Source organism: Gasterosteus aculeatus, chromosome Y (assembly GCF_964276395.1).
Source record: "Gasterosteus aculeatus chromosome Y, fGasAcu3.hap1.1, whole genome shotgun sequence".
Taxonomy (NCBI): Eukaryota; Metazoa; Chordata; class Actinopteri; order Perciformes; family Gasterosteidae; genus Gasterosteus; species Gasterosteus aculeatus.
Window position 1 is genome coordinate 17,100,183 of NC_135709.1, and position 13,268 is coordinate 17,113,450.

Sequence of the window (13,268 nt, forward strand, 5' to 3'; positions counted from 1 at the left end):
GACCCGTAAATCCAGAACCCAGATAAATACAGGCAGTGCGTTGTGTAAGAGCGGTGCACAGGAGGACACGTCAATGAGTCGACGGAGGAGAGCAAAACAGGGCCAAGGGAAAGAATTGAGTGAGGTAATGAACATAAGACGAGGGGGGGGGGGGTTGGTATATAAAGGAGAGACCTCTACTCTTCAATGTCTGTTGTTAGTTAACGTTTGTAAAATGCTGGTCGTTCTAGGACACGGCCTCACGATTTGTGACGAGCACACAGAAAGCAGATGCCTTAACAGTGTTTAACCTCAGAGAACCGGCGTGTGATCTGTGCTGCGATCGCGCGGCTGGCCCGTCCCCGACTCACTTTCCCTCTCTCTCTCTCTCTCTCTCTCTCTCCCACCGCTCAGGAATTTTGTGTTCAATAACTATGCGGTTGTTGGGATTCCTGTCATTCGAGAGGAGGCAGACATGAGATGAAAAGATGCAAACAAGATGTTTTACGACCAATGTTTGGAGTCTGTGGGACGTGTTTAGACATTTGAGGGTGTCGAGGTCTCGTGGTGGATCCTGTTTCAAAGGGGTAGTGGTCTGCTTTGTGTCCTTGTTGCATCATGGCTCTGAGATAAAGTGTGTGTGTGTGTGTTTAGATGAGTGCAGAGGCTGGTACCCACAGTGGTGGTAGCGTTTTATCTTTGTATGCAGAACCGAGTGCGTGCGTGTGGACGTGCGCGAAATCGGGAACAGATGTTCTAGATGAATTCCACCGTGACTCACCGTCGGCCCTGCTTCACTCATTAGTCATCATCTTCAACAGGAATTCTAAGTAAAATAAAATGTTTTTTTATTGTAGTGATAGAAAATAACATTTTACATACACTGCAAAGGTGTTGCTACACATTCTTGGAACGTTACCATGACTGTTGGGCATTATTCCAGAGGAAGCCCAAGCCAGATGGGGGAGATGGATGGTTTCTTCCCAGCGACCCCTCTTTGAAGAGTGTGTTTTTGTTTTCCCTTTCACCGCTGCTGGCAAGTGCACAGGAAGCAGTGAAAGGAATTTCATCTGAAGTGGTACGTCAGTCATTTAAAAAACTCCAGTGTGCTATCTGCTGATGTGTGATGACGCATTAGTTAGTTTTAGTTGGGTTCATTTCTATTGTGTATTAAACATGAGCCCTGAATCCACTTAGTCCTCTTCAGGAAACTGCTTAAGGGTCAGTCTTGAGTCCCCGGGAACTTGTCTAGTCTTAAAATGTAATTTCCAAAGCAATGTTGTTTGTTTTGGATATTTAAATGAACGTGCCAGAACCGTAAATGGAATCGTATGTTTCACCTTCGTTGGGTCAGTAGGATGTTCTGGTCTCTGGCATTGTGCATGTATAGTTTTTGTCTCAATTACCTGCTCAGATAGGTGCCGACTCACAGGTATTTTGTGCAGTGTGATATTTTGTCAGTTTGAGTTTTACAAGCTGTGTATATAAGTTTCTCTGGCACCGTCAAATTAAACACAGTCATGAAATCATGACATTTACAGCGATTGTAAAAATGCCTTCTTGCATAAGAGCATGCATAAGAACAGAGAAAAACCCTCAATGGATCGGTGGCATTGACTCTATATAACGGCAGTTTTTTTTGTAATCAGTCTCGTTTTGATTTGCTGTTTCTGGATCAAAAATGAAGTCACGCCTGTTTTGTCGTAAACCCTCTCCGCGTCCTGTCCGAATCCGACTCCCAGTGTTCTGGCGGGAGTTGCCGAGTGAAGGGATGCAAGGGAGGGACTGATTGGATGCAGGTGCCGACCTTTGGTGTAGAAACGGCGTCAGGGGGTTTGTGTGTGCGTGTGTGTGTGTGTGTGTGTGTGTGTGTGTGTGTGTGGAGATGGGAAGCAGTGGGCCAGGTTACCAGGTCAGGGATCGCAAGACATAAATATTTATATCGCGGGTGTATGTCAGAGCAGTGCGTTGACAGCAGATGGATTCATCAGTAATGCAGGCTAGCATCAGTTGTCATAGCCTGGACCTACAACTGCAAATAAGTGAGAGAATTCCCAAATCACAAGTAAAGAAAGTGTGATACCTTTTGGCTTGTGTTTCAGCTACTGACGTATTCTTTTTTTATTTTTTATTTGTTGCACCAGCCCACGTATGTCCATTCGATCATAATATGAGCTGAGGGCCGGCTGAAATCCGACTAGTGTTTTCAGAATCTGAGGTAAAATAAAAAAGGAGTTCATGCTCTCATTGAGACGTGCATAATCCGGTGTGCTCAGTTTCCCAATCTTTACGTAGCAATCGCTCAGCACGCCACTGCGTCTATGGGCATCTTTACAGCATAGTCGCAGCCAGGCCTTAGCACCCCCAACTCCTCCACCGACTACCCCACCCACCCAGAGCTAATGTTACTCAGTGATCTTCCGGCTGTGAAGCTTAAAGAAAGTTCCAGCCAAAGTCTAAATGTTTCTTTTTTCATTTCCCTGTTTTTTTTCCCATCTGACCAAAGAGGAGCAATGATAGGAACTGGAATGATAGGATAGGACTTTTGACTCTTTCGCAAGGAGGATCTTATTATTGGGGGATTCCAGTGTATGTCGATACTAAATTCTTTAAAGGCTACTGATACATACGCACACAAAGCAGTTCACTTGTATTATTGAGTCCGATTCCCAGCTGGGTTCAGCTGGAGTGCCTCCCATGAGACTGGGAATTGATCCAGTATCTGCATTACCGGGAATGAATTTTCCTACTGATGAAATACTCTTACCAACCACTGCATCTTCACACAACCCGTACTTTCTCAAAAGCTTATTTATCTTGTTTTACTAGTTTTACGTGAAAGTAAAGGACAAAAATGTACATTGTAAAAAATGCTTTGCTCAGACAAGGGAAGAGCAACGATGCCTAGTTTATCCAGTTGGTCGTCGTCTTCCAGCCTCTGAATCTTTTTTTTTTTTTTCAAATGAGGCCCTGTTGTTCAAGTTTGTGTGTCTCCTCGGTGTCCTGGATCCATTACTGAAAGCATTACAGCATCTGCAAAAGATTCCTTTTTGTTTTTCCCTTCCCCGCGTTCTCAGGGCCACGGCCGATAGTGAGCCTGCAGAGGATTTAAGATGCTCTTGATTGTTCAGCACTCTTCTCTCCGGGACTGCGCTGTGGTATCATCGCCTCTCTTGGGCCGGCCAGCCAGCCGGCGCTGATTATCTCAGTGTCCCAGTCCCTAAAACTGGGAGATCAACAATATCTAATCCACTTAAGATCTGCTGTTGGCCCCCGTTTCTGACTAATTAAGCCCACCATGTCAAATAAAATATATTGGTCTTCAGTCGAAGTGACTCATACCAGTTTTTAGGCAATCAAGGCAAGATTGTAAAGTTTTCCCCCGGTGTCAGGGGACATGTCCGCTCCGAGACAGCCCCCATAAACATTGCTCTCATCGTGCAATTCATTAGTTTCTACCAGCAATCTTGATTTTCTGTTCAAGCAGATTGACTTTGTCCCTCATAAAACATTTCCTTCAGGTCCTTTTTAGATTTCTATTGTTTATTTGCATCATTGCCAAACCACTTATTGTGTTGATTATATGGTGTTTGCTCAATCTTACAGTCCTGTAATGGTGCTCAACAGTGTCGTGTATGAACCAACCATGTGGCAACTATTGATAACAAATCAAGACTTCATATCTATAGAGGTAAGTATATTCTACTAGAAAGACTGACATGTATCCCCGAGTAAACTTCCGTGAAGTTGTTGGATGTTTCTTGAGGGCAGATTTAGCCTTAAATCGTTTTCGGCTGAGTCATACTTAAACATCGAGCATGACAGTTATCCACCCAAACAGAGGCGAGGAGTTGCTCTGACCCGGCCAGTCGTGGGACAGGATGCGGATCCGAGAAGTTCCTGTGTAATCGCCGCGAAGATCTCACACACCGTTCCAACTCTTTAAATGCTCGCCTGAGCCTCCGTGCGCTGCTCCCCACAGCTGAGAATGCAAAAAAACACTTGCAAATGGAGGTTGAGAATCTAATTGAGCCAGACAAGTGTTTTTAGCATCTCAAGTATCAAACGTCCAATCTCGTGAGCTGCGCTGAAGTGGACACTCGCGGTACAGACACGTGATGGTGCTTGGGTTTCTTCCGCCTGTGCGTTCACATGCGCGCGCCAGGCAGGCTGATCCCCGCCGAGAGAGCAGCGTGATGAAGTGCCGCGGACGAGGATGGACGTCTACCATGACGAAACGCTGGCAACACATTTGCTTTCTCACTGTCCTCAATGAGGTGACTGATGGAGCTCATTTAAAAAAAAAATGTAATGGATTTTTGGGATGATCCTTACTTGAAGTATGAACAATAGAGTAACATTTTGGGAAATAGGTGCAGCGTAGCTTGGAACGAGCCATGGTAGCGGTTTCCGTCTGCTCCGCGGCTTCGTGCCAGCTGACTGCTGGCTCCAGCTCTGGAACCAGTGCACATGCACACGAGTGCTATCGATCTTCTCTTCTAACGCTCTGGAAGAAGCAAAAGTATATTGATCGATAGTCTTTCACTACCTGATTAGTGTTTGAACTAACCCTGCAGGCTAATGCTCTAATTGATCAGGAATGTTTTAATAGCTCCTCAGACACTGATTCCTTTGAACCAAACAGTCTACTGCTATCTTAAGAGTCTCGCTCACTCCGCCTCGTCCATGTCTGTGCTGGACTCGTCCTGGTTTTCTCAGGAGTTGAGTCAGTCAGACTTCTAACACACTAATAGCCTCCATCGGGACGCCCAGGCCTGGCACATTCTGGCACATTCTGGCTAAGAGGCAGCAGATTTTTTATGGTGAAACCGGCTGTCTCTTAGATGACAATGAGAGTCTGCGGGTTTAGCTTCTCATTCAATGAGAGGATGGGTCCAAACTTTTTATCATATCAACAACTTATATCATTAATTCATTTAATTTATTTATCAAAAAAGGATGGATTACTAAAGTTGGAACTACTGCAAAAATCTTAATTTATCAACATTGTGTATGTTTTTAGTATATAGGGAGGAAAATGTTTTGTATGTATGTAATTTGAGGAATATCAAAGATCACTTCATAATTCCTAACAAATTCCTAAATTAATTCTAAATGAGCATTTTATAAGAAAGATTTCCCTGTTTTCCTGCTGCATGTTTGCAGTGGCAGTCCATCTATAGGAACAGACTATAGAGTACTGTGTTAGCATTTCTCTGTGATCAGTGCGTCAGAAGCGTCGGGTTCCCCCGCGAAGGCTCGCCCTCCATTCCTCAATGACTTTAATTGAATGAAAATATCATGTATATCATGTTATGGAGCCTAGGAAAAACAGAACTCTTAAAAAATACAATTGATTTGAATGGGGCCATAAAGTTCCTCTCCAGCTCAACGTATACACTGAGGTCGGGATGGGAAGCAGTGCGAACAGCAGAACCGAAATGTTTATTTACGCCACGCTGATGCCTCTTTCCTTACCACAAAGTTACTTGTTTCTGAGGCACTGTGATTGTAAACCATGACGGCTGTAATCAATAAAAGAACATAAACACATCAGATGGGACATAAATTAGTCTTCCTGCTGTTTGTTTTCATTTTGTAGTTTCCAGTGATGTGTGCGGTAGACTATTGCAGATTGTTGCTTTTTGAACTCCTCGTACAACACGAGCAGCGAGAGCGAGGTTGATTAAATGATGGTCGTTTCGAGAGTGGAGTGAAAACGTCTGCCGCGGTTGTTTCCTCTTATCTCTCCTAGGTGCTGCGCGGGGCTCAGCTCATAGCGGTGGCATCCACCGATGGAGGGGCCACGGCCGTGGAGGGCTCCCCCCTCCCGTCTGACATCCAAGTGCAGTACGTCCAACTGGCCCCAGTTGCAGATCATACAGCTGCCGTACAGGTAAAGAAACAAACACACACACATACACAAAAAGCTATTTCTCGCTGGCTGCAGGTTGTAACTGGGGGGGCGGCGCGTTCCAAGTGCTGGAGTATGCGTCTATTGTCTGAGCTGAAACAGACCCTGGCACTGATGTAAATCAGTCTTACTGCATGGGCTGGTGTTTTAAGAAGTCCACAATGATGAACTGTTCCCCATCCGCCCCTCATTGAGAAATAAATAGTGTCGATCAATCCTTTGCGGCTGCTGTTCATCTGTGCTCTCGGGTGCTCGGCCAGAAAGTCCACGTCCCAGCACGCCGGGCGGTTTTGTGCTCTGGTGTGTAGAAGTCACGGACTGAAAGGTGGAGTCTGGAGTCTAGTGTTCCTATTAAGGAAAATGTTCTTATTCATATTCGGTCTGCACGAAGATGCCATTTATGTTTAAAATCAGCGGGAAAACCTGCCAAGAAGTTATGGGAGGGTGTTTCTGAAATACAAATCTAGATTTAAAAGTGAACTTTTTAAAAACCTTTTACTTTGTGAGCCTTCTGGATAATTTCACGATGCTACGAGGTTCAGTTTAACGCATCAGTTGTAAATGGTTCAGATATGTACCTTACTAGTTACCACTTTTGTTAGTCTGGAATGTCCGATGGAAGTAACTACACTGTGCTTACGAGCCACATCAGCTGGTTTTGGTGAAGACGGTCCCAAATGTGCACGTTTGCCTTTCCATAAAACACAACACCACCTCAAGTCATAAACAATTAAACTAACTCCAAAAGGGATTTGATCAAACTTACAGAAACTATCCTGCAAAGCGCAGCCTCTAACCACTCAATAGTGGCGTAAGAAACTGACTGTTTGGTAGGAACGATAACCTTTCTCTTACTGCAGAATTTGGAGTCACACACAGTCTTGTGCCTTCGATTGCTTTTAACTGTGTTTTTAATTGTTTGTACCAATGACTCAACTAGAAGAACATCGTGTCCACGCCGCGTTGGAAACAGTGAGACAGTTGACAACACTTGGATGCCAACGCAGTTGATCATTGTGCTGGTGTCAAAAACGGCATTTCCCGCTTTGCTGGAGAGTACGTCATGAATATATCGATCAATTGTTAAAGAATTGTCACAGCTTCATAAATCATGACAGGGAATTAAGTGAAAAATACACTAAAACATCAAAACATATTTTGGGATTTTCAGGAATCTTTAAACATCTCGTCTGCGATCTTTCTTTCTTCTTTTTTTTTCAGGCAGCAAAGCTTTCTGTTTGTTTGGGCTGACGCCTGCCTTCTTTTGTTCTGTGATGGTTTGAGCCGCTTCATAATGGGGAGAATAAAGCCTGTAATATTTCATTCATAATTTACCACAGTGTTATAATAATTATGCGTGCAATTTAGCTAAACTACCTGCAGGTATTGTAGGCCTCCTTTTACCCTGTTGTCATAATTATGCTCAAATAAAATAGACTCAACTTAAAGTCATTACTGGAAAAACAGTAATTTAACAAAAAAAAGCGTTAAAAGGAGAAGAGGAGTCATTGTTAGATCTTCCTTAAATCCCTTTGCGATGGAGCCTTTTGTGGAGGTGGGAAGGCGCGCGCCCCACACGGCCAGGAATGTAAAAGAACCGCTTTCCATTGTCCTCTCTGCTTCTCTGTTCTCCCCCCAAATAGATTTAATATCACATCTTCTCCATCCTGTCTTTGTTGTGTTAGTATCATACAAACAGAAATCAGCTGAAATGGTTTTTGGTGTGTGAAATACCTGCCGTCCTGCAGCCTGGTACGGATCTCCCTGCAGACTGTGATCCACCATCGTTCGAACTGGGCTCTCTTGGTGATTTGTCTCCAGTCGTGGAGGTAACTGGTTCAACCTGTGAGAGGTATTTAAAGCCTCTTGCATCCATCCATCATATTGGGTGTGGATCACACACAAACTGATGAACTGAGTTGAAAACAATTGCCGCCCTATATTCCAAGGCCTGCTCTCCACGTTTCTCAAAGCAATCCGACTGTTTGTTTACTCAACTGATTTATGAGCATGGATTTGTTCTGCCTAATGTCTGATTGTACTCAGACCTTGCCAGAAATCAACAAAGTCAGAAGAAGTCTGTTCACTCATCAGCATTTGGGACGGGCGCAAAGACGGGGTCGAGGACATAATGAAAGAACTTGCTAACAATGTGGTGTTTTATTGCTCAAATGATGAATCAACTCGTCAAATGCAGATTTTCATTCAACCTCACTGCCAAAATAATGAGCAGCGTTGAATGCATCCAGAGGGTTTAAGGAAACTTTTCTTTCAATTTTCCATAAAGAAAATGTTTTATATGCCTTAAAGGACGTTACAGAGTAAACCTAAACAAGATCGATCCCACCAATAACTGATAATCAATCATCAAAAGTTAAAACAGAACAGTGAAAGTAAAGGGCCGGTAGCTGTCCGGTACAGGAGGGGCGAGGGGGGGTTATTATCACAGTTGGGTTCCCATGTCCCCAAGTGTAAACGTCGCTGGCAGTTCAAAGTTTAGAGGAAGGTCAGCGCTGTTCCCCCTCCCTCCCGGCCCGCCCTCTTCTGAAAAGTGTTGAATCCCGTGAATTGCTTTCATCTGTCTCCAGATATGTGGTAGCAGTTACACAAGTTCAAGAAAAATTACTTGGGCTGTAATTATTTATCTCTTCATTTTTCCTCTTTTTGTTAAATACTTTCCATTTCACAAACTGGATGGAGCAGGGGGGCTACGCACGGAGATAGTCTGGCTATCGGAAAGGGCATTTCAGGTCCAAAGTTCTGCTTACACAGCACCAACAGCCCGGGTGAACCACCAAGCAGTGAATCTATTATCCACTTTCCAACTGGTTCAACATGTCCAGTGTTTCAAGTTTATTACACTTTGTACAAGTACACGTTGATGTTGGCGTCTGCCGGGAGGGAGGACTCAACGCTGCAGGTGTGTTTTTTGAGGAAACTTCTGGCGTGCGTTTGAGGAAGGAGTGAGTCATTCTTCACGGTCATCATCCAGGACTCATGAGTCATGCACCTCTCGTCTTTTGAGGTTTAACACAATACATTGCTCTGTCTGACAACAACCACATGAGACAACCCTAGAGCGTTAAATACAAATAGCTCATCGCTGGCCAAGTCCCTCTTCACCTGTCGTCCCACCTCTTTCCTCGGCCCTTTGCCCAAATGTCTTTCTTCATCTCCCCCAAAATCTCTCTTCTCTTCTCTTTGCTTTCTCTTTTCTCCGTTGGTTTGTGTCCTAAAGGCTGCTTTCTCCCCATCTGTGCACAGGAAACACTTGTGTCACAGTCTTTTCCTAATTACTCCCAATTTGCTGTAGCAGAACGCAGCATCGAATCTCCACGGGTCTTCAGAATTATCACCTCCTCCCCTCTGCTGTCTCTGATGTGTTGCAGGCTGTGGAGCTGACCCCGGCGCTGCAGGCGGACATGGAGGTGAAAGAGGCCATCCAAGGGGCCATCCAGGGAGAGAACGGCGAGGTGCTCCAGATTGTTACCTCTGTGGCCACCTGAGAGCCCCCCTCTGGTCCAACACAGGCCGGAATTCTTCTCCACAGCGTCGCCCCCGGCGAGTCTCGGAGGTTGGCAAATGCACATGAGTCGGAAAGCGTTTGTGATAAATGCCGAAGGTTACTGATGAAACGCAGGAGTTTTTCTTTTCTCTCTCTCCCCTGCAATCTCCTCAGTTCATTGCCAACCTCTTCTCCCCGTGTCTCGTCACGGTGGACTGCAGTGGACAGTAGACGTCGCTGAGCACAGCCTCTTTTGGTCGCGATTGATTTAGTTTCCCGTAGCACTCCTTGATTCGGTTCGTACCGCATCTCCCCCGGCTGTGAGCCTGGCCTGCCTTTTGCTTTGCTCTCCTTGTTTTCATATTACTTCAGCCACACAGCTTTGTTTGTTTGTTTGTTTGTTTTGATTTATATAATTGCAACATGCTGAAGTATTCGGAGAGCTTTAATTTTGGAGGTAGAAGACCATGTAATAGAAGAGCTGGTGCCAGCGGTAGACGGGGCAAAGTTGCTCGTAGAAAAACCAAGGAGACCTTGAAGTTGTTACTCTAGTTTTGTCTCTCGTGCGTGTGAATAAAACATTTTGTGGTTGCCATAAAAAAAAGGTGTTTTTATTTTAGTTTTCTCCGCATTTCAAACCCCCGGGCATCAAAGTGGCCTCAAAGATGTCCAAGGCATGACTTTAGCTTTCATCTGCTACACCTAGACAATCGAAGAGAGTGGTAAATAATAGTTTGATTTCCTGTATTTACCATTTATGAACAAGGTGGCACAGCGGTTACCGACTCCCCTCCAGCCCCGATGTGATTTGATCCTCGGCTAATGGTGAATATCTGCAGCCAACAATGAAGGAGATAATCTCGGGCTGTGTGTTGGTTTGGGGAACTTTCCCATGCTCGGTGTGATGTAATGGTGTATTTTGGACTCGTGGAAAGGAACCAGGCGACAAAATGAACTTGATGGAACAACATTCGCGGTCTTGGCTGCTTCCTCCTGTTTCTAGTCTGTTGTTGCTGTCTCTGACGCCCCCTTCTCTCCCCCCCCCCCCGCTTATTCATCTTGTCCATTCCCCTCTCTGGCGCTCGCACATAGTCCTCTCCTCCCACTCGGCTTTTGTTTTCCCTCTTTCTCCTTGGGAAGCTGTATTAAAGTACTTCTTAAATTCCCCTTATAATCATACTCTTAGCTGGGGCTAAAATGCAGTGGGTTGAGTGGTGGGTCCATCCTTTTAAAAATAATCTTGATGTAGCTGTTAAAACGTTGGCCTGGACATCCGTCTCTCCCCCCGGTGACCTCTCACTTTAAATCGTGTACTTGAAAGGGAACCGACTCCGCTCTCGGGTTTTACAAGCCTGGGCTCCATCCAGGAGCTGAAGTGGTTACCACGGCGACGGCCCCTCTCTCCGGCCGCCTCCGAGATAACTTTGTGAAAACAGAAATGAGTGATGGATGGATGAGGTTGTTTGGAAGCAGGCTGCATGTTTTAGGAGAAGGAGCGGAGTGATGGACAGAGACCAGGCGGTGCACATTTCCCTGTCTTCTCTCAGCAGCTCCGTTCCCCCGCGGTGACGCGCATCTCGCAGCTCAGCTGGCATCTCCTTCTACATGCACGTATCGGTACTGACCTCCGCTACCCGCCCGCCCGAAATTACCCCATCGTTTTCCTCAGGATGCGCAAAGATAAGTCTTATATGTGTTGGAGCTAAAATGTCCAAACAGTAGTACAGAGTATTTCATTCAATGTGTGGGATTTCGATGCACGTTTGACGGTAGCAGGCCAGGGGAAGCCTGGCCACATGGCTTTTATTACATGCATCATAAAATGGAGAAGGAGCGCCTGATGTTGATAGTCCAAAGTTTTTAGTCACAGTCAAAAGTTTACCTGCCGTCTCTTTTACTCAAGAAACAATGATAAGCTACTTGGGAAAAGCTTTCTCTGGCATCCGTTCAGGGAATTCCTTGAAAACTGGCACAAAAGGTTCTCCTGGACTCAAGGATGAACTGAATAGATTTTGGTGGTCGGAGGTTGAGGTTGATTTCCTATAGATGGAGTTATATTACATTTGGTACATACGTCCTCCATCCCTGCTTGATGACAGCTTCAGTGGTTTCTGGGACCAGTCCAGTTTCTTTTTATTGATTTGGTCCCCACGGTACTTGCATTAGTCATCGGTCTTCATACCTTCTTCCTGGACGACAACCAGAAGAGTCCTCCTGTTCTTCCGATAGTCCACCGCAAGCCCGTTGCCTTCGCTTTCAGGTGAGTGAGCAAAACACGGTCTCAAGTGAAAACAGCCGCCTTACCACTGGAAATGATTCACTGCAGTCATGCATGTCAATGTAGTGACTACTTGCATTTAATCAAGTAATGCAACTAACAGATCGGCTTCCTTCAAAGTCTCGACAACATGTATATCATGAGTATGGACAGACATGAATGTAGTACAATCACAAGTTGGTAATTGTACTTGACTTGATATATTAGTTTATTTTGCAGTAGTATTATAATAATTTAACAGAAGCTAAAGAAGGAAGCACCAGGAGGTCTTTTTCAAATAAAAAGAAGAAATTAGCTGGCCTGAAAAATACAGTCCTCTTCCAAAGATTCTGTACACATAGGAAGTGTACGGATTTATCATTCCAAGAATGCTTTACGGTTTTGTTTATATTTTACTGGAAATTTTCTTTTTTTTCAAAAATAAATATTAGCAACCAAGAATGTTGCAGTTCTTTTTTAGCTCTCCTTGCTACTGATATTCCTGGTGAGTATTTGGTCTTCTACACTGCACGTTTTCACTATTACACGATTATCCGTGATGTTAATCCTGCATCAACTATACGAAGCTTTCACAGATCCACGCATACAATCAATGTTGTTGACGACGTCACCGGGGAAACAGTGGGAGGATTCATACACCAATTCATTCAGACCCATTCAGGGGCATTACTAACTAAACAGGAACCAGCAGCGAACTCCTCACCTCTCTAAAACGTATTGGAAGTGAAGAGAGGACTCTGCATGCGCAGCTGAGGCTGAAGGATGGGAGGCGCTCCTCCAGCCGAGGGACCGGAGGAGAGAGAGAGAGGGAGGGAGGAGGGAGGAGGGAGAGAGGAGGGGTACAACCTCACCCACACAGCGGATACAATCCGCTTCCTGCTACACTGCTTTGGTCAACAGCACACAACAAAAAAAGGGTCACGAGTTGAAAGCTCGGGCCATTAACTGAAAGCTTTTTATTTTGGTCGTTGACGGTGAGTTGACTTTTTATTTGGCCGTCTAAATTTGTGCGCATTACGCCGGTGACCTTAAGGTGAACCCATGAGGTCATGACGTCAGCAGGCTAACTTCTTTAAAACCAACCGGCCGAGTCCTTCAAAGGCGTGAAGGGGGTTCGCGGTGTGTCACAGTTCCTTGTGCCTCAGCTGACCGGCCAACGCGAAGAGTGAAGCAGGTGCATCGATACCGAGAAGGAGTCCATCATCATGTGAAGATCACACTTTCATATCTAGTACCGAGGTAAAGGCGCAAAAAAGTCTTTGTATTTACTCCCTGTTTTCCACGAAACTTATTTGGATATCGCCCATTGCTTGGAAACACTACCTATTGAAAGCTTAACAATAACAAAGATTGTTAATAATTTCCAAACAAGAGAGGATGATTTATTTGAAAGAAATGTGATCACCGTTGTTTTAAATGTGAGTGGGTTGCAGAGCTGATGTCTTAGATAGGAGGCCGTGAGCTTCTTTTTTTTGTCAGAGTGCCGTGCAACATCCATCTTACTTTCATTTTTATAATGTGCACAATGTGGGTCTATTTCCACAACATAATTTTGATCGCGCTATAAGTCATTGAGAGCCTACGGTTTACTA

The 13,268-nt window shown here is 44.9% G+C and overlaps 1 protein-coding gene across 6 annotated transcripts in view; it reads left to right on the forward strand.

The window, feature by feature from the left end:
* Nucleotides 1-10,002, forward strand: part of LOC120812191 (protein BANP) — a 24,977-nt gene extending 14,975 nt beyond the window's left edge. For 5 of the 6 annotated variants that reach the window (XM_040167994.2, XM_078097619.1, XM_078097618.1 and 2 more), the window contains 2 exons: nucleotides 5,735-5,875; nucleotides 9,283-10,002. In XM_040167994.2, coding sequence (XP_040023928.1) covers nucleotides 5,735-5,875; nucleotides 9,283-9,399 — 258 coding nt within the window. In that variant the 3' untranslated portion in view covers nucleotides 9,400-10,002. Of the gene's footprint in view, nucleotides 1-3,585; nucleotides 3,750-5,734; nucleotides 5,876-9,282 lie in introns of those variants that run through there. The other variant, XM_040167997.2, reaches the window with a different exon arrangement.
* The last annotated feature ends 3,266 nt before the right edge of the window (nucleotides 10,003-13,268 follow it).